Source organism: Equus quagga, chromosome 4, assembly GCF_021613505.1.
Source record: "Equus quagga isolate Etosha38 chromosome 4, UCLA_HA_Equagga_1.0, whole genome shotgun sequence".
Taxonomy (NCBI): domain Eukaryota; kingdom Metazoa; phylum Chordata; class Mammalia; order Perissodactyla; family Equidae; genus Equus; species Equus quagga.
Window position 1 is genome coordinate 20,684,925 of NC_060270.1, and position 21,769 is coordinate 20,706,693.

At 38.4% G+C, this 21,769-nt stretch overlaps 1 protein-coding gene across 3 annotated transcripts in view; it reads right to left on the minus strand.

Moving 5' to 3' along the window:
* Positions 1–1,560: 1,560 nt before the first annotated feature.
* Positions 1,561–21,769, minus strand: part of TMEM39A (transmembrane protein 39A) — a 31,782-nt gene continuing 11,573 nt past the window's right edge. For 2 of the 3 annotated variants that reach the window (XM_046658042.1, XM_046658041.1), the window contains 6 exons: positions 19,140–19,223; positions 14,257–14,411; positions 8,315–8,663; positions 7,347–7,534; positions 5,299–5,419; positions 1,561–2,991 (listed from right to left, as the gene is read on the minus strand). In XM_046658042.1, the coding sequence (XP_046513998.1) occupies positions 2,758–2,991; positions 5,299–5,419; positions 7,347–7,534; positions 8,315–8,663; positions 14,257–14,411; positions 19,140–19,223 (1,131 nt within the window). In that variant the 3' untranslated portion in view covers positions 1,561–2,757. The remainder of the gene's footprint in view (positions 2,992–5,298; positions 5,420–7,346; positions 7,535–8,314; positions 8,664–14,256; positions 14,412–19,139; positions 19,224–21,769) is intronic. The other variant, XM_046658043.1, reaches the window with a different exon arrangement.

Genomic DNA, 21,769 nt, shown 5'->3' on the forward strand with positions numbered 1-21,769 from the left:
GGGAGGAGCCGTGGTGGAGGTGATTGATTGAGAAGGAGGGGAGGGAAAGCAGCTTAGGGAACATAACATGGAATCAGAGTAAATAGGATACTGAGGAATATTTCCATCATGCTCATGCCCATGAACTACCCTCCTCTACTCGGACACTTTTACCCACTTTAAGCCACCCAGACAACTGGTCAAGCATCTTCTTTCCTTTTCCAGTATCCCAAGTTCACTTGACTGATCTTTTGCTATACCATTTTTTCCACAATTTAATTTCCTAACATATACACCATTTAATTTCCTAACATATAAAAATTACCCAAAAAAGCCATTTTTTAATGTGTATACATCTCCTACTATCACTAAACAAAGATGGCGTCCTTTCTTTTACATGATCTGTAAGTAATAGAATATACAAGTAACTAGTAATTTTTCTCTCCCCCATCTGAACGTGGACCTTCCACAAAGGACAGCTGAAAAAGGTAGGAACATGTTGAACTGAAGGGTTTTATCTCCCTGATGGTGTCCTATCTGGAAGGAGAGGGGGCACTTGGCAGTTCCATTAGCTAAAATTAATTTTTATTTATTTCTTATATTCACTCATTTGTTTAGCCAGCTTGGCATCTGGTCCTCCTGTGCTACTCCTTTAAGATTTGGCCAAGACAGTTCAAACCAGAAGGGGGAATCAAGCCAACTTACAAGACTAGTCTATAATCCCTAATCAGTTATCTGGGCTACTTTTCAATGACAGAACCAACTTGGGGCCATTTTGATGAGACACCTTTGTGCCCAGGCCACCCATTGTGCTCTCAGCTATCAAGTAATCTCATCAAAATGGTTATTAGTCAAAAGAAGCATATCTTCAAGATCCTAAGGAAAGAATATTGAGATGGCAGCTTTCCCACTCTCCCTGTCTCCAAGAACCACCATATTTGGACCGAATGACTTTACAAAAAACAACCAATAAACTGGTTCTCTCGCGATTTTCCAAATACCAAAATTGTTCCCACCTCAGTGGACTGTCCTTGCTGTTACTGTAACAGGAATTCTCCCCAAAGCTATTTATATGGGTCAGTCTTGCTTCATCTGGTCTTTGCTCAAAAATCATCTCCTCAAAGATGCCTTCTAGCAATGCCATTCCTAGCACTTTCTATTTCCTTGCCCTGATTTATTTTCCCTTTACATTTATTACTACTGCTAGGCGACACTGTATTATATATAAATTTATTTATGGCACATTTTGCACCTCTCACCCCCTACACTGTAAGCTCTATGAGGGTAGGGCCTGTGCATTTCTTATTCACTGCTATATCCCCAATGCTAATATGCCTAATATAGTGCCTGGTGGCCAATACATATTTGTTGAATGGCTGAACAGACGCAGACTGAATGCCAAATAATGTAACTTAGCAAAGAAAGCACAGACATCAAAATATTAAAGAAAACAATGGCTAACTTAAACATAGCAGTCACCTAAGTAGCTGTATCCATATACACCTACACACCTCACAAAGCTCCCTTTGCTGAAAACCTATTGGGAACTCTTCTGCAAGAACTGTTTTCAGAGCCAGTTTGTGAATTACACGATTGGTCTTTTTACTTCATAAGTCATATTGTGTTTCACCAAAAACTTTACAGTGTAAAAAAGGCAAACTGAGCACAGAAAATACATGAGAATATATTTCAGGCTCTCAAGACAAGGCCTCAGAAGTTTAGATGACTAGTGACATCAATTGACTAGGTGTATCACCTCTCAAGAACATGGACTGAAAAGGGTTAATGCTCACAACATGAAGGTGCTGGAGTATGAAATGAAAAATACACAATTTGGGCATACGTAAAATTATCTGAGGACAAAGAGGTAACTTCTTATATTTCTCTTCTACTGCTAACTCCAAAAAGGCCGCTGCAGGTGGGTTGCTGCTAGACTGTGTTCAAGACCGTTTGGCTGAGGACTCACCCGTTCTTCCAGTCACTCGGTATCTTCAACCTGCCCACTCCAGCCCACGTGGCGTTTGCACTTATCTTCTCCCACTGATCCAGCCATACACCATCTCCTTCATGAGTGTGGACACTCTAAAGACTTTCTGTCTTAAAAAGTATTATTTCAAACAGCTAACGAAGAAAGGAAAACCCTTAGGGCAAAAGAAGTGAAAGAACAGGGAAAATGACAGCAATATCCTGAGTTTCAGGATGGTAGCTTATTCAAAAATATATTTAAATGTCATAGGGCGAACAGAACACTGAGTTCGTGTCTCAGAAATTCTTCCTCCCAGTAGGGAACAGAGAAGCCCACCCAAAACTATAATCACTCTTTCCCCTGTGTATTCCAATAGTATTGGCCAGACAAAGAAAAAGGGAATGGGTCCTCTTAGGCAATTCCACTCATCTCCTTTTTGGTAGCAATAAGGGCAAATGAGGATTAAAGATAATAAGAAGGACTGGAAAGACAGACACACCAAAGGTACTGTGTCAAGATTTTTTTGAGATGTGTTCATAAATGAATGAGTTATTTCAGAGCCACACAAACAAATCGATCTCTTTACTGGAGAGGCACACCTCTCACCTGTATATTATTCAAATATACTAACACATGAAAGATCACATCACCTTGTTTATGGATACATTTAATATCCCTTACCCTTCCCGCCTTTCAAAACATAATAGTATACAAAATATAAAATATCTTAAATATTTATAAAAATCGCAAGAAAAAAATAGAATGTATGAAAATATTTTTATCTGAGTTCTCCCCCATTGCTGAGAGGCAGCTTAGTTTGCCTTGAGTTCATAACTGTTGAGTGGATAGGAGTATGCCCTGCCTAATACTATTCTGTCCCGGAGGAGCTTAAATAAAACATAGTAGTTGCAGAAGAGGATGAGAGCCATGGAAAGTGTGTGGTTCCACTTCTCCGACCGCAGTAAGGAATAGAGCTGGTAGAAGACGACGCTGCCCTCAATAAGGATAAGCAGATTTAACAGCCTTAATGGACGATGAAATAGGAACTGTAAGGAAGTTAAAAAGCAAAACATTATTTCATAAAAAAGTAAACACTGCACTTATTCTTACAAATTTTCTCCTAAAAATTTCCTATTTATAGGTTCCTATAGGCAATAACAAATAGATCTGCTTATTGAATATCAATCAGGCTATTTCTTGCTATAGAGACTCAAACCTTTTCCTTTTTGCTCAAGGAATAATGAAATTTTATTTCACGGCCCCTGAGACATGAAAAGGGATTATACTCAAAAGAACTCTGTCTCTGAAGACTGTTGGGTTTGTTTGGGGTTTTTTTTCCAGATATTGAGAAGTAGGGTGCACAGAGACAGGACAACGAGGAAGGAAGGAAAAATTAATCAGAATTAGAGTGTGGCTAAAAGCAAGGCTCACTGTTTTCACTTCCATCAAATTCTTTAAGAGGCTAAATCCTGGTTTACTAACAAAAACATAATAGGAATAGAAAGGTTTAGGTCTTAGGTTGCAAATTGTGGTAACAGCAGTATATCAGATCTAAAAGAACTAATTTACACTTCAAGGCTCAAATATGAGAATAAAGCCAAATTATCATGACAGCTCTGAAAGGCAGCCAGGTTCTCAGGGTCCTTCAAGAGGAAGAAAATGCTTAACCTGGGTTTTATTACATACTACCATGTATAAAATTGGCTCTAAATTAATATTCTAAAAGGACTCAGGCAATTTCAGATTCTGTGGCAATTATAACAATTATAATTAAAGGTGCTAGTAAGCAATAAACTGAATGACTAGAAAGGTGAGGACAGGCTTTAAATTCTAACAGCTACAGGTAACAGGCACATTTTAAATGAGTGTTCTCGAACTTTGAGTGCCTAAGAATCATTTCCAAATACGCAAATCCCTGGGATCCTTCAGAGATTCTGATTCAGCAGTCTGGGCCAGGGCCCCAGTCTCTGTTTCTGAAGAGTGAGCCTGGTGGTTTATATGCAAGGAGACCAAGGACCACTTTGAGAAGCGCTGATTTTACTGTTTGCCAAATCAGTAATAAGTTAATTTCCCTAATCCTTCTTCTTTGGATTCTACCTGATTCTTCAGCTGTCCAACACTAGGCAAGGAAAATACTTATTTTTCAAGCAGAAAATTCTGACAAAGCATCTGCTTATTGTAGGTTTCCAGGGGATAGCAAGGGCCAACAGAAGACATTAAAGGCCTATGGAATTCAGCTGGGTGAATTAAATATTCCATGTAGAAACCAAATACTTATGAAGTTGTGACTTAAATCCACTCCTCCATCTTAAGGCAATCCCACAGGAGCCTAGGAGATAGTTGTAGTTTCCTCATTCACGGGCCTTTCACCTTCCCCATGCTCCTCCCAACCCCCACCCTGCCACACCCTCCCCGACCATGGTATTTAAAAGCATCCTGTCCTGATGCAAGTTCTCAGTGTTTCATTGGTAGCAAATACCTGCAGAACCAGAAAGTCTATGTACCCTCACAAGGAAATGGGAGGGATGGATGGGAGGGAGAGAAAAAAGGATTCAAGTATCTCAAAAAAAGATCTCCAATCCTTTTTTTTAGACTATGATGTCCGTTCAAAGGCAATGCACTGTACTACTACAGTTATTTTCACTAAGAACGGTCCCCTACGTGCACCTTCTTTCCCCCACTCCCATTGATCTGCTGGCCTTTTACAAGTAAATACTTCTGCCTCCTGGAGCCAGAATTTCTGGAAAACTGAAAGATCAAATAGAACATAACCCAAGGCATAGTAGATTCAAATGAAACAGAAGCTGAGTTTAGTAGGTGTCTATTGCTTTCTCCTTTTAAGACTTTTTTCCTTCTAATTCAGGAGAAGGTAAAAGTTAGGCCACAGATCATGGCATTTATCTTTCAAAGGGGAAGTCAAGGTATTTTAAGGAGATGATACATGTGACAAATACCCAAAAAATCCCATTACATTATTACTATATTAAATACTGCTTAAGGATACACAGATACAATATAGTAAGGATACCACTAAACCAAACTATTACAATAAAAATTATAAGATAAAAATAGAAAGGCTTAAGTAATGGCCTACTTGTTTCAAGTAATACTAGACTCAAATTCCAACGTAACTAGAGAAACCAGCCAAGCTGTTGAAGTTGGGGTAACAGTATCTGACCTTCAAACTGCCTTTCAGAAGATATTTCCAAAAGACAGGGGCCAGTATTACAGCAGTAGTCATTACCAGGTATTAATTTCCTAGTATGTGCTACATACTGTGCTAGATGCTTACACATAGAGTGGCCTCCTACCACCCCTAAGCTTATGTTTGAAAAGAAATAAGTGATACTTGCATAAAAGCGGGCATGGGATACATCTGAAGGCACTGCCACGTTGTAAGGCCCCATGGCTCTATATAAGCATCTGCTGTGTCGCACCAGCACCCCTTGAGGCCATATTGTATTTTCTGACCAACTAAGGGAGAAAGAAATGCAATGTTAGCAAATTGGCAATTACAGATAAGATAGCATCTGGCAAGGCCAGCTTTATTTCTATGGAAGGGATTAAATATTCAAGGCTTCATCTGCCTGAATTCTGAAAGCACAGTAATTCCGTGGTCAGACTGGAAGGAGTTAGAAAGGATTTGTTATTTTAACTTCACTGCCGTATAGTAAAAACATGGCAAAGTGATACAGTTAACTTAGTGTGAAAGGACTTAAGAGGCTTAGGAGAACAAGCAGAAACAAATGTGGAAGTAAGGCATCTAAGCAGTTTTGAGCCAGGAAATCGAGTGCAAGCAGGTGGACTGTCATCTCAATCCCAAGTGAGCAGAGTCTACTTGTGGAAATGCAGGAGGGAATGAACAAGAAGAGAAAGTGGATGGCAATAAGAGCAGTGGAGAAATTAACACGTCAAACTAGCATGACATTTGCTGCAGAGTTACATCCCGAAAAGCTATATAGACAATCAGCTTATTTATCACATACTTCAAATGCCTCATATATGCAAGAAACTATACTGAAGAACACAGAGACACACAAGGTACTGACACAAAGACTTTTCTTTTTACCACTTTCTTGGTTTATTTTTATAGAAGTTTCTCTAGGAAAAAGAAGTTACGGAAGAAGCTTCATTCTTTCCAGCACCAATGTAATAGAGTTGGGGTAGGGATGGGGATCTTCAGGTTAAGCTTTTAAAAAAAATCTAAGTTAATTCATCTCTTCCTGATTTTGGAAAGGTTAGTTTCCTAGGGTAAGAACTGGGACAGCATTTTAGATACGTTAAAAAAAAAAATTCTAGCACCCTGAAGCTTTCCCAGTTCAGAAAATGTTCCGTCAGCCTTGCTCACACTTACCAGCATTAAAGTGATGATAACCTCATGGCCATGTGCCATCAGGAGCCTGAAGATGTACAGTACTAGTACTGTGGATTGTATTTTCAATTTTTATTGAAATTTGTCCTTTGCCCACAGTCGGGTTTCTTTTCAGCCTGGCCCAATCTCTTTCAGTTCCTGGGCTTGAAGGCCTGTGCTAATCTGTATCAGACATCAAGGCAGATAATTGAAGGGAGGACTCTGAGGGGGAGAGGGGAAGGGAAGGTCACCTCAATCTGTCCCACTTAATTAGGAACGAATTTCTAGGGGATGAAATTTGTGAAATGTTCAAATTATAAAAAGGAGGAAGATGAAGATGGTCCAGGTCTGAGAGCAAGGTATGACGAAGGACTCAGAAGTGAGAACACAAAAGGATTCTGAAGTTAGCCATTGTGGATCATAGGGACCATGCAAAGAAATGACTGACAAGGGGACACAATGAGAGGAATACTGAGAGAATTCAGTTAGGGACAGTTTTCATTTAAATGTGGGAATAGCGGGGAAATATTCATTAGTGAGTTTAGGAAGAAAAGAAAAAAATTATAATGCAGGACAGGAAAATTACTAGAACAAATTTGCATTTTTTAGAAAGAAAAGATGAGAGAAGCAAATTCCAGCTGCCTAAGTGTGAGATGATTAGCTAGCAACTATTTAGCTGTGGTAATGAAGATGAGAAGATGAATCCTACAGTCCTCTAAAGAAAATTAAAAACATATCATGATTCTTTGAATTTGGGCAAAAGGTTAAGACTGAAAGAAAACTCCAAGATTATAGCTTGGGAAACAAATTACAAACTCTAGAGTGACTGGGCAGTTGAAAGGTAGGAGGCATTTAAGGAGGAACTGGGGATGGGGGTGGAAATGAGTTAATGTCCCCTGTGTTCAGTTTAGAGTGATGGCAAGCATCCATGTAGACAAAAACTAAAAATTAAATGTTCAAAGCCAAGATCAAGAATGACATACAAGCAAATAAATATGATCAGCAGCATGTAGAAAGGTGTTACATGGTTTTACCCTCTAGCCTACTCACATGTGCTGTGGAGCATTGCTGTAGGACCCATGTTCGAGCTTCTGCCACTTGCCCAGGTGAGCAGCTGATTTATGTAGCAAATCACAGTACTTGGATGGCAGCAGTTGTGTGGTGAGCATGACAAAAGCATTGATCCACACCATAATGAGGTGCTCGCACGACCAGCGCATGTCATAGTACTGGGTACTCTGGAAGAGATCAGAAGACAGAGAAATGTTCCATGCACTGGTGAGCAAGAAGGCAGGGATGGGTGCGTGTACATACGCCCTGCAGACAAATGCCACACTGAGTCACACATGCACTGGTTGTCCTGCTGTCCGTGCAGAAAGTTCAAGAGCAGAGTCCTCCAAAATCCTTCAACCTGACTTTCTGGCTGTATGAGTTAGGGCTGGGAGGGAGAGGCAATTTTATTTTAAGTGCTTCCTTTCTAGAAGAAGTGAGTGCTCTCAGTGATTGACCACTCCGGTTGCAGATGTGCTTCTCAATGGGTGAAGGAAGGGAACTACAATGTTCCAAAAGATTTTGGGCTCAAGTGACATCCAGACCATTTTTCTTTTCTACTGAAGTAAACTGAAGTTTAGGTAAAGGTTAGATTATATTCAAGAAAACTCCTGATAATCATGTCAAGATCAACCACAGTAGGCTGAATTTTATTGATTCCTCGGTCCTCTTAAGCTACTATATACCGATTCTATTATAAGTACAAGTTTTATTCTCCCGGGAAACTGAAAAAAAAAAACTTAAAAAAAAAGGAAAAGAAAAAAAGGGGACCACCACGGGTGCATCACATATATGGAAATACCTATCCGCCAACCAGGAGCGGTATTAGTGCACTCCAGATGCAGCCGAACTCCACCATCCAGGCTGCCAAAGGGGAGACAGAGAAAAGGGGGATTAAATAAGACCAACCCAGTTTATGTCATTCACACACAAATCCAGCAAGCACATAAAAGCAAGTGACCACTCACCTTCACAAAACACAGGGGAAGAAATGCAACATAGTAGGCACTGAAGAGGGAGTTGAAGAGAACTTCCTTGATTCTGTGGTTGAAATCTGCTTTCAGACATTCTACTTCATTTCGAATGAGGTCTGGAGACAGGGGGCAGCTGTGGGTGGGGATGGGCGTGGCATTATTGAACTGTTCTTTTAACGACTCCAGCAATAAGGAGAGGAAGTCTTTGGATTTGGCCAAGCCACCCACAGTGGAGGCAGTTTCCTCCACTGCCTGGTGCTGGACCACATAGTTATAGTCTGTGAGAAGAAGATGAGCTCTACTATCTTGGTGGAAACAGCAGAGAGGAACATAAACACCAAACCTGTAGAAAAAGGTGAATATGAAATGAGACCACAGATGCCACCAACATTAGATCTTATAACTACGTTAGTAAAACAGTGATGATTCACCACAGCAAATATAATATGACAGGGGCTTTGTTAATGGTAAATTCATTATTTGGGAAACTCTTTAACTAATTTCTTCCCACAAAGGCAATACATATTCATTGTAGAATAATAGAAAACTACAGAAAATCACAATGACAAAATACAAATCACCTAGAAATAAGCATTTTTACATTTTTCATAATTAGGTGCACAGACTTTATACTTTTTTCTTTTGTATGTTTAGCCTCATACAGTATAAACTGTTTTGGTCCGTTGTTTTAACTTTGGGTGTGTGTTTATGTATGTACACATGTACTGAGCATTTTCCCAAATCATTTAACATTTTTCTGTAACAATTTTTTTTTTAAAGATTGGCCCTGAGCTAACACCTGTTGCCAATCGTTTTTCTTCCCCTTCTTCTCCCCAAAGCCCCCAGGACACAGTTGTATATTCTAGTTGTAGTTCCTTCTAGTTCTGCTATGTGGAACACCACCTCAGCATCGTTTGATGAGCAGTGATCTGAACCAGTGAAACCCTGGGCCGCCAAAGTGCAGCACGTGAATTTAACCACTCAGCCACGGGGCCAGCCCCTCTGTAGCAATTTTTAAAGATACTACAGTATTCCCATATAGATGTACCAAAATTTACCCATTTTTCTCTTGTGGGAAACGAGCCATTTCTTATTCTCCACTATGATAAATATCAATGGGATAAGCACTTTCCTACACAGATCTTGAGTGCATGTGCTAATTTTCAAACGGCTTGCTTTTCACTTCAAATTTCCCCTTCTTAATGGGGCTCCCCTGCCTCTGCCCTACATCACCACCCTACTACCACAAGCATTCCTAATTCCCCTTGCCTGGTTATTTCTCTCCATAGATCTTACCACTCCATATATTTTACATGTTTATTAGGTTTTTTTCTGGGTCTATCTTCCCCTCACTACAATGTAAGCTTCACAAACCTGAGATTTTAGTTTGCTTAATTCACTGCTGTACCCTTCATGCCTAGAATAGCGGCTGAAAATTAATAGGCACTCAATAAATATTTGATGGATTAATCAAAAAAATTCTAGAAGTACAATAAATAAACTTCTATTAGTAGAATTACTTGGTTAAAGTATTAAATATTTTTGAGACTTTTCGTAACTTCTTATAGTTACTCCAACTTTTGGTTCCTTAAAAAATTTTTAAATACTTCCCCAAGTCCTCATTAAGTAACTTCCACAGTGTGACCTAGGTATTGCAAATAAGTCATTTCACTGACATAAATTCAGATATTAAAAAGAGCAAATAAAAAAGGTCTTATTTAGTTATAAAAAAACAGACAAATGTCAGCTATCATAGTTTTCTATAGAGGGAGAAATGATGAGCTTATTAGTAAGTAACAGGATGGTTAACAGCAGCTCCAGGATCCAATGTGAATGGGTCCTGGAGCAGCAGGGTGGGAGGGATAAATGTGGAAGCATCAGGCAGAAGAACTTGCCCATGTGCGAAACCGCGAAGGCCAGAGAAGGCTATAGGTTCATTATTGCTGAACATGGGAGGGCGGGGCAGTCAGAGGCTGGGTATGCGGTAGACTGCAATGATGGCCCCATTTCTCTACCCTTCCTTATAGTCTCACCCACTGCCATGTAACCACACAGCCTTCATTCTGTGGGTGAGGTGCCCCTGCCCTATCCCCATACTGGGCTCAACAAGGTGACTTGTATTTGGCCAAGGGGATGTCAGCAGACATGCTTGCGATCAGAAGCTTGAAATGAGCTTGCACAGTGAGACTTGCTCTCTTGCCACTCTGTTAATTTTATGTGATCATGTCCAGGCCCGCCTGCCAGAGCATGAGAGATGTGGAACAGAGCTGAGCTGTCCTAGTTGTCTAAACTGATAGCCAGTCAATCCCACCACATGTGACTGAACTCTCAGCTAAGATCGGGATATGTGCAATAAAAACCTACTGTGGTGTGCTACCATGGTTTTGTGGTTGGTTGTTACAGCATTATGTAGCAACAGACAACTGATACAGGGTAGAATAAGAGAAACTGGAAAGGTACCATCAAAGGCTTAGACTATGGAGGACTTTGTAAGGTAAAGGAAATGATTCATTAAAGAATTTTAAAGAGGGTTAGTAACATGATTCAACTTCCATTTTGAAAGTCATTCTAGTGACAATGAAAAACAGAATGGAGGAAGGCAAGAATGGATTACCAGAAGACCTGATGGAGGTTTAGAATGCAATAGCAGAGATTATGGAGAGCACTGGAGAGATTCAAGATAAATGTAAGAGCTACCGCTGCTCATCTTTGGATTTATTTACCCTCACCTGCAAAGCTGAGAATCAAATAAAAAAAAAAAAGAGGCAGAAAAAAGTCCCTTTCTTATCTTATGAATAAATAAGAAAATAAAGATGTGGTCATTGCCATTGTCTAGCATTTTAAATTTCTCATACTTAATTTTTAAATTGAAGTCAGATAAAAGTTAGATTATACAACTTTTAAAAAGTAAAGGAGGTAAATATATTTAAAAGTAAAATTTGTTTAAAGTACATGCTTATTTCATTGTTTCATAGGGGTGTGGAGAGCCTCCACAAATAAGCAAGCTTCTTTATATACATAAATTGAAATGAAAAAGCTTGCTAGCTATTTTGATGATGGCAATCCTCTTAAATTTGGCCAAAATATTCCTTGATAAATCCATAACTAGCCTTTCATATCAGATATAACTAACCTTCTTATTGATTCAACTAGCTGTTGATAAACAGAATAAAGTATACACCTTAATCTGAATCATGAAAAATGGTATTTATAACATACAAAATTCATTTTGTAGGAAAAAGGGTAATATTAATGAATTGAGTTGATGAGTGCCTTAAATAATTGTTTAAACACTATAATTAGACATACCCTAGTACAACCAATAGAAAGATTCCTCCTGCCATCCTTACCCACACAATCTCTGATTATACCTTGATTTTATACTGTGACTACACATATAAATTCATGCTTACACTTCAGCACCATAAATGGTATAAAGCAATGATTCTCAAACTTGAGCAAGCATCAGAATCATCTGGAGAGCTTGTTAAAAGACAAATTACTGGGCCCTACTTTCTAGAGTTTCTGTTGCGGTAGATTTGGGGTAGATTCTGACAATTTCTATTTCTAACAAATTTCCAGCTGATGCTGGTGCTTCTGGTCTGGGAACCACAGTATGAAAACTACTGATATAGAATAATGGTTAAGACAAGGGTTCTAGAATCAAAAAGACCTGAGTCTTTATCACAAACTGTTTGACCATGGCAACGTTTTTAAATCTCTTAACCTGTCTTTACCTGTGGCTAATAGCCACTAATTCTCCTGTTCTGCCAGCCACTGTTCTCCTGTTCTTCCACATCAACAGAAATTTTAGTTGAGATACAGCTGCCCTACTAAAGACTTAATTTTCCAGCCTCCCTGACAATCTATCCTGCTAGGGGAGGGTGGAGCAAAAAAGATAGCAGGAGCCTGGGTCCTGACACCATGGAGCTGCCATAGCCACCCAAGACGACTTCCATACACACTGTACAGGAAAGAAGAATAAACTTGTAACTTTTTAAAGCCACTAATATTTTGGATCTGTTATAGCAGACTAAATACACTACTCCCCCGGGGTATTGTGATGATTTCATGAGGTGATGTTTATAAGCACCTAGTCCAGCACTTAGCACATAATAAGAGCTCAATAAATTGTAGCTGCCTATTAACATGCAATGAAGAAAGTATTAGTCAAGTGTATACAAGTTAAACTAAGCAAGGTAGTTAGTTTAATAAGCCAATATGTACAATAAGATACCACTATACACCCATCAGAATGGCTGTAATCTAAAAAAACAGAAAACATTAAATGCTGGCAAAAATACAGAGCAACCAGAATTCTTACAGAATTGGTAGAAAGATAAAATGATACAGCTTCTTTGGGAAAAGGTCTGATAGATTCTTATAAAACTAAACATACTTCTACCTTATGGTCTAGCAATGCCCCTCCTAGATATTTCTCCTAACAGAATGAACATATATCTTTGTGAAAAAGACTTGTATAAGAATGTACACTAACAGTCTTATTTTTAACAATAGCCAAAAACTGGAAACAACCCAGGTGTGTCCAACAATACGAGAATAAACAAACTGTGGTATATTCATACGATGAAATACTACTGACACACACAACCACATGGATGAATCTCAAAAACAATATGCCGAATGAGAGAAGCCTCACACAAAAGTGTACTTACTGTCTGATTCCATTTATGAAATTCTAGAACAGGCAAATCTCTGGTGGAAAAAAATTACAACAATGGTTGCCTCTGGGAGGCGGGGGGTGTGATTGATTGGAAAGGGGCATGAAGGAAGCTCTGGAATTGTTAACGTTCTATATGGGAACGGGTTTGAGTTACACAGTATATGCATTTATCAAAGCAGCAAATGTACACAAGATTTGTGAATTTTATTGTATATGAATTTTACCTCAAAAGAAAAAACTGTAAAAAATATCAAACTCTAGTTATTGATATGCACATGCTGACATATTTTGGGGGAAGTAAACTGAGGCCTGTGATTTAATTTTAAAATGCACCAAAAATAAGAATTGATGGATGGATAAAGGAATGGATGGACAGATACTGTCATGCAATTACAGTAAAATATTAATGGGTAGAATCTAGGTGGAGGTTACGTAGGTATTTGCTTAAAAATTTCTTCAATCTTGTGTGTTTAAGTTTCCATAATAAAATGTTGGTCAAAAAAAGTATGTGGGGGCTGGCCCCAAGGCTGAGTGGTTAAGTTTGTGGGCTCCGCTTTGGCAGCCCAGGGTTTCACTAGTTAGGATCCCAGGTGCAGACACAGCACTGCTCGCCAGGCCACGCTGAGGCAGCGTTCCACACAACACAACCAGAGGCACTCACAACTAGAATATACAACTATATACTAGGGGGCTTTGGGGAGAAGGGGAAAAAAAGAAAAGAAGACCAGCAACAGTTGTTAGCTCAGGTGCCAATCTTTAAAAAAAAAAAGTATCTAAGTCTATAGGGCTTGAATATGGCATTCTTCTGTTATAAGGAGCCAAAGATCAAAGTAATTTGACCAAAAGGGTAAGACTGGTTGAGCCAGTTCATTCAACTAACATTAACCACCCTTTGTTCCAATATGGGCAGTACTAGGGGCCTTTATTTGGTGAACAGAGCTAATTAAAATATTCTCCATTAGTAGGAAGGCCGTACCTCTCAGGTTTCTTGGAACAGTCCTGGTTTATGCCTGTTGTCCTAACTGTATCCTAATTTAGAAAATAAATTATATGGTCATCCTACCCTCTGATTTTTTTCAATTTTCTGAACTCTTGGTTTATATTCAAAGAATTTCATTTTCCTTTTTTTACACTATTTTCCATTTTCATTTTTTATACTTTGTTTCATTTTCATTTTTTATACTATCATTTGCATAACCCAAATAATTTCTTAAAAGACTTACTAATAAAATGGTAAAACTGAAGTACTCACGGGTAGCCAAGGAAGAGGAGATTGAGGACTGAATGGCTTCTGAAGAGATTGACGAGGGTCCAACAAAGTACCCATCCACACAAAGTGAGCAGCACCAAGCGAGCGGATATCAGAACCATGTAGTGAATCATGGATGCTGCACCCGCCTTAGTAGCCTGAAAGTTTGGAAGCACCAAAAGGAACATTTTATAAATGACCTTATTCAAAAACAATGTGACTCAAGTAAGGACTTAGTAGATTTAGTGGAAGGTAAACTGTGTGTGTGAAAGGAAGGAAGGGAGAAGAGACGAAAAACTGCCCCATCCCACCTTATCTTCCTGGTCTGAGTTTCCAGAGCCAGCTCCACCAGTGACCCTGGACGGTAGCAAAACAAATAAAACCCTGAACCCAAATCCCGCTACCACTGTAGGTCTGTAATTACTCTTGAATCAGTAAGTGATGACATCAAGAAATGTGCTACTAAAACAGTGTACTGAGAACCTTCTTCAAGTGGAGAGCTATTAAAAATGTGAGAAGTGACGTCAGCATCACGGCAGAGTGAGATTTCCTGGCAATCTCTCCCCTCCACCACCTTATCTTCCTCATTCTTGAAGATTAAGACTTCTCCAGGCACAGTTAGTTGTTTCCTCCTTGTATTCCCATAGTACCTCATATAGACCTCCTTTAAGTTCCCACAATATTGTATAATTTGTTTACACTGGGGCTTCTCAAAGTATGGTCCATGAACCACATTCATCAGAATAACTTGTGCTGCTTATTGAACACGAAATTCCTACTGACTTTCCTCACCAGATATAGGGAACAAAATCAGGAGTCAAGGAACCTGTATTTTAACAACCCACCAGGTAATTTTTATATACATAAAGACAGCAAGCCACTAATTTATCTGACTCTTGACTAGACTGTAATGGCCTCAACAGCGGCAACAGTTTCTAGTTTTCTTTGAATCCTCCCCACAATCTGTTTGCTGAATTAATCTTTAATAAATTACTGAAGCTTCAAAAAATAATCAGATCTTCAGGACAAATCCCTACATAAATAAAAGTTTCTTTTTTGACTTTTGCACACATGGAAATAATGCATGATCCCTTCCAATTCTTTATATCACAGCTGTTCAAATATTCTTCTTTAATCTCAAATCTTTAAAACTAATTAAATATAGTAAGAAAACATACTTGTCGAAACATGAAGCCCTGCAATGTGATTTTCTTCCAAGTAACTAGGAAGGAGAGAATGAGCAAAACGCAGGGGATAATGGTGTATTTCTACAACCTCCAAAAGAGCAGTGCCAGATCTCAGAAAGGGAAAAAAATTATCTGGGTTCAATAGCACATGGAAGTCATAAGAGCCTTTTAGGTCCCCCCTTTCTACCATTTCTTAGTTTACCCAACATACTACATGGCACATATAACATACATGCAATATGTACTATTTACATAGTTACTTATAAATGCAAAGAAGCAGGTGAATTAATTAATATCATAATGAACTGCTTAAACGTCAAACTGTGGAGAAGGTTCAAGCATTCTCAGCCATAGCAGAGCAAATAGTTGCATATCACTCCCCGATACACACCTCATGCTGATGTACCTCATGTATGAAAGCCTAGGGAAGGCATTGAAGCCATTGGAATTACTCACTGCCTCTATTCTGAAAAGTTTAGGGTTAGAAATAAAAAAGGCTGCCTCTGCCCAATGTCACCAGCACAGCAGAGCTTGGATGTATTCATCATTTTTGCCTTCTTCCAGAGCCCAAGCTCTTAACCACTCTGCTCTGTGTGACAGATACTATACCAGGTCCTGGTGATAATCAAGACAAACAAGACCTCTGTCTTTATGAGGCTGCCCAATCAAGAACAACAAATATAAAACTTAAAATTAAGCAAATAATTATTTTTACAATTGTGATGAGTGCTACAAGAAAAGAGTACGCTGCTAGGGAGAGCAAATAACAGGAGACCCTAAGCTAGGAAAAGTTCCTGAGGAAGTGATATTTTAGCTGAGATCTAGAGGATAAGCAAGAATTAGCCAAGTAAGGAGTAGAAAAATATTTCTAACACTATTATTCCTAAGTGAGAGGTACAGGATATAAAACTGTATACAGATAATGTCCCAAATATCCAGACAATACAAAGATAATGTCCCAAAGAGAGATATATTCTCTATATGTATATAAAGATTAGAAAAAAAATATGAATGTAGTTCAATAATGGGGTTTGAGTAATTTAAAACATTTTTCTGCTTTATATTTTAGTATTTTCCAATAAAATCTACCACTTTTCTATTTAGAAAAACAATTTTTTAAAAACAGTGTTGCCTCAGGTTGGTGAAAGAATAGTTGAATAACTTTCGGTCTTGTGGAGCAAGTAGAGAAGTGGAATTGGCCTGGAGGGGAATAAACAGAGTCCATCTAGCTGGAGCGGTATTCCTCCTAGAACAGCATTTAGTTCTCTGAATTAACTGCCTCTCCTTAAAAATGATGGGTCTTTCTCAGAGTAGGGATCCTTTCTGTGATATAATCAAAAAAAGGGCAACAAACATATTTTGATGAAAGGAAGGAAAGCTGACTTATGATGGGTCTTACCAATCTAATTTAGATAATTTAGGAAGAGAACCACTATACAGCTCTTATGTTTAATTTTTGAATAAGTAATACACTCACGCTGCTCAAAATACAAAATGTGTAACAGTGTTTGCAGCGAGGTTTCCCTGTCTCCCTGCCACCAACTAGGCAGCCCATTATTAGTTTCTATGTCCTAGAAAAAAATGTATTCAAATATCAGCAAATATATGTTGTTCCTTCCACCTGCCTTATTTTAAACACAGTGCTGCACTTTCCTTTTTTCACTTAATATCTTACATGAAGACATTTTCATTATTTTAATGGCTGCATACTATTCCATTATGTAGCTATACAATAATTATTTAAACATTCCCTTTCTGATGGACATTAAAATACAGATTTAAGTCTTTGACTAGAAATCTATTTAAATTTATCTTAAGTATTTTGTTCTCAGTAAGAATTACAGGTTTCTTTAGAAAACAGCTAATATAGTCTCCAACGAAGGTTATGCAAAAGCTGTTCTTCTGTTGTTAAGCCATCAGTAAAAGAAACAGAGTACTTCGAGTTATAGCCCTTGTGGCTCCAAGGTAGAAACCCCAGTTATGAAGGGTTTACACACTAACTGGATATACTAATTTGACATACCCAAGTACCATTTCTAAGTACTGAAGAGATGAAACAAAATCATTCCTTGCCTGTCTTGACAGATGTAAACATAAAACTCCACTGAGTTCCTCTTAAGAAAGAATGTAGCTTCTCATTACAGCCAAAAGTAAGCATCTATTTTCATAACTTAAATAAAGAACCTGGGAGAAAAGGTTACAGACAGCCTTTCCCACTGTGCAGAACAGACAATCCTACTATTACTGTTTTTCAGTTAACTTCAAATGGCTTTCAGATTATGACTTAATATCTGCAATTACTCTGTGCTCAGAAATAAGGTTCCTGAAAACTAGAGCTTAAAGATACAAAGACTTTCCACATATGCTTTTTTTTTTTTTTAAGATTTTATTTTTTCCTTTTTGTCCCCAAAGCCCCCCAGTACATAGTTGTATCTTCTTCGTTGTGGGTCCTTCTAGTTGTGGCATGTGGGATGCTGCCTCAGCGTGGTTTGATGAGCAGTGCCATGTCCGCGCCCAGGATGTGAACCAACGAAACACTGGGCCGCCTGCAGCGGAGCGCGCGAACTTAACCACTCGGCCATGGGGCCAGCCCCTCCACATATGTTTTAAAGGAAAAAAGCTGCTTCTCAGTTATTTGTGATTATAGTAACTACTCACTTAATATATCTCACTGAATTATAAACTCTAAGATTAAAATTATTAACCACTTTAGCTAAGTTAACATTTTTTCGTTTTTGTTTTTGTAATCATTTGTACGGCACAGATAACAAAGTCTTAAAACATTTAACTTCCCTCACTGGGGTTTACAAATATATAAAAAATGATACCAATGGCCAATTCTATCAACAACTTTTAATTTTAAAAGGATCCTATTAATGTCCCAATTCTTTCTTCCTCTGCCCACTAAACTTAGATTCTGATCTTCAAGATTAGTCCTATGCAAATTTGGATTTTTAAAATTCCAAGTCATTTTAAAATTCCAAGTTTTAATAAACTCAAACAAATCCATTGCTAGCAACTCCACAAATGGTATATAAATAATTTCAAGTGAATGTTACTTGAAACAATGTTTTAGATGCAATTGTTTATTTATATATAACTCTTCCTATCAATGGTTACCTAAAATTCATCATATTTTTACTGTAACTATTAAAATTAGAAAGATTGCACTGAAGAACCTGGAAGCTAGAAATAAGTTCCTACTGGACAAATGAGATTTCTAACAGTTCTCTTGAGTTATATCACACTTAAATTTTAAATATATTGTAGGAAAATCTTTATTAAAAAAAAAAACTAGCACAGGGGCCAGTCTGGTGGTGTGGTGGTTAAGTTCACGTGCTCCACTTCAGGAATCCAGGGTTCACCAGTTCAGATCCCAGGTGCGGACCTACACACAGCTGCTTATCAAGCCACGCTGTGGCAGGCTTCCCACATATAAAATAGAGGAAGATGGGCACAGATGTGAGCTCAGGGCCAATCTTCCTTAGCAAAAAGAGGAGGACTCGTGGCAGATGTTAGCTCAGGGCTAATGTTCCTCAAAAACCAACAAACCAAAACCTAGCACAATTCACATGGGAGTAAAGAAATTAATTTATAATTGTATCCAAATTATATTTGGACAATTCACATTTCAACCTGAACCCATTCTAATAACTAACTTTTGCTATATGTGATAGAATACAGTGAATGAGCTGTTACCTCTGAGATGAGGGCCCATACAAGCCTCCTTGCAAGCATCACTGTGATGAATGCTGCCAGGTGGTAATCAATGAGATGAAAATTCTATAAGAGAAACAAATAACTGCATCAGAAAGAAACGTGTATCAAACTGGAACTACTACATGAAGAGGTTTGCTCCCTCACAAGATCTTCCTTACGTCACTTCACACAGACCATGGGAATTTGAGAGATCTTGAAGAGAATATCCACCTTCTACTTCTCCTTTCATGGCAATTGCTTTAACTTTTCAAACACTATTTTAAACTATCTGGAATGCATTCCTCTCCTTTTTCTGAAAGTTAATTGTATTAAAAGGAAACGATTACAGCTTTGGGTTAACAAGTGATAACCTGCAGAATTATGGCAAGAATAATTTCTCTAAAATGCCATATTTATCATGAGTGTCACATTTCATGGACCAGTTGGAATTCCCAGTCTTCAGGAGTTACTGTCGTTGGTCTTTCTTTCTGTAAGCTTATGTTAATCTAATTGGCTATCTACTAACATAAACGCTCTACTCGCTGATACATCAGTTACATTCATTTGGTCTTTCTCCTTAGCATGATTTACAAATATGTCTTATATTTGATCTCTTCTTCCTACACAATGATAGCATTACCTAGATGCTGTGTATAGTTTCTTCTAAGTCTGTATATAAAACTGTGGTAATAAACAAAATGAAAAGTCATTAGCAACAAACAAAATTAGGAACTATCTTCATTTTGATGGTTAAAAGGTCTGTAGGTTTCCACAGTCCTCCTTCCAGAATGAAAAGTTGAATTTCTCAATTAATTTATTCAATAAATATGTACTGGGCATCCACTGGGCCAAGTACTCTTCCTGATACAGTGCTGAAGAAGGACAGACAAGGTTCTTGCTCTCCTGGATCTTACTTTTTACTGCGGTGTGAGAGGGAAAGGGGATGGCAGAGATTACTAGTTGCTCCTCTGCCATCGTAGCAGAATTTAACTGGGCACTGACTCCTAGCTAACTAAAGGTTCATTTCCCAGCCTCCCTTGCAGAAACTACTTGTAGCCAAGGATGTGAGGGGAAGTGATATGAACCACTTCCAAGCCATGCCTTTAAAGGAAGGAGCTGTCTCATTCTCCTTTCTTCCTCTCTGCTGGCCAGATGTGATGACAGGAGTTGGAGCAGCTACCTTGGACCATGGTTTAGAAGCAGCATGTTGGGGGTGGCAGAGCAAGAGGTACAAAGAGTTGTCACACTGGCCTTATATCATCTACTTAATTTTTATTTAATAGGGAAATAAGCTTCTATTCTATTTTAGATAACCTGTTACGGGAGCTAAACCTATATCTTTAATAAGTTTGTTTAAGGGAGAAGGACAATGACAATAAACAAGCTAACAAGCAAAAGCATTTCAAATAGTTATAAGCACTGGTAAGGAATAAAACAGTGATAAATAACAACTGGGAAGGGAGGTGCAGAGCCAGTTGAAATTGGTGGTTAGAGAGGATATCTCTGAAAAGGTGGCATTAGGGCTGACAGCTGAGTGGTAAAAAACACCAGCCATGACAAGATCTGTGAGCAGAGAGCCCCAGGCAGGGGAAAAGTAATCACAAAGGTCCTAAGACAGGAAAATATATGCCTGGTGTGTCTCAAAATCAGCAAGAAGGCTAGAATGAGGTAATAAGTGACAAAAGATTGAATTTATACATTTTTCCCCTAATGGGAAGTCACAGGAGTGTTTTAGGCAAAGGATGCCATGATTCTATTTGTATTTTAAAGTGACACACAGAATGCTATGTGAATATATTGTAGTGGGGCAAGATCAGTTAAGAAACTATTGCTTTTAATTCTAGTGAGAAATGATGATGGATTGAACAGGGCCAGTAGCAATGGAGACAGAGTGGCCAGACTCAGGATACATTTTTAAGGTAGAGCAGCCAGAATGTCAAGAGAATGATTTACCGCTCTCCAGATCATTTTCTTTTCTCTCTCCCTCGCTAAGTGTCTGGATTCTAACAATATTTACTCCCTCTTAGTTTTGAGACTCCTCCTTGCTCACCTTGCTCCTCCAAAATAATGCAAGCAAATTCACTAGAGCCCCTAGCTAATGTCTAGGGATCTTATTTATGCATCGCCAGTCCAGCTAAGACATTTTGTATATCAAAAAATTTAAGTGCCCAATATGTCTTATCAGTGAGCAAATTTCATTATATCTAAATCACTGAAAACTGGTAATCTGCTTATGATTAACTCTCTATAAACCAGAATATTTGATTCATCAGAGCTCTCCACTCCCAACTATTCTGAAAAATTTACTATATTACTTCTAGTTTTTATGTTTCTTAGGGTTAAGACTTATTCAGCTAATTGCTTGATAGCTAGAACGCTATCTTATATATTTAGGTGTCCACATTTTCTTCTTGATAATTAAGATCTTGAAATGGAAAAAGAAAAACCTAATATATAAATCTGACAAATTTCTGAGTCAGGCATGCATAATAGAAGAAAACTTAAAAGAGACAGACCACTAGTGGAGATGTAAGTTCCTTCCAGATCTAGAGCATCCAAGTCAAACTGGGAAGGAACTAGGTCTCTGGCAGCCCATTCATCTTTGAACAGCTCACTGATTCAGGCCCCTT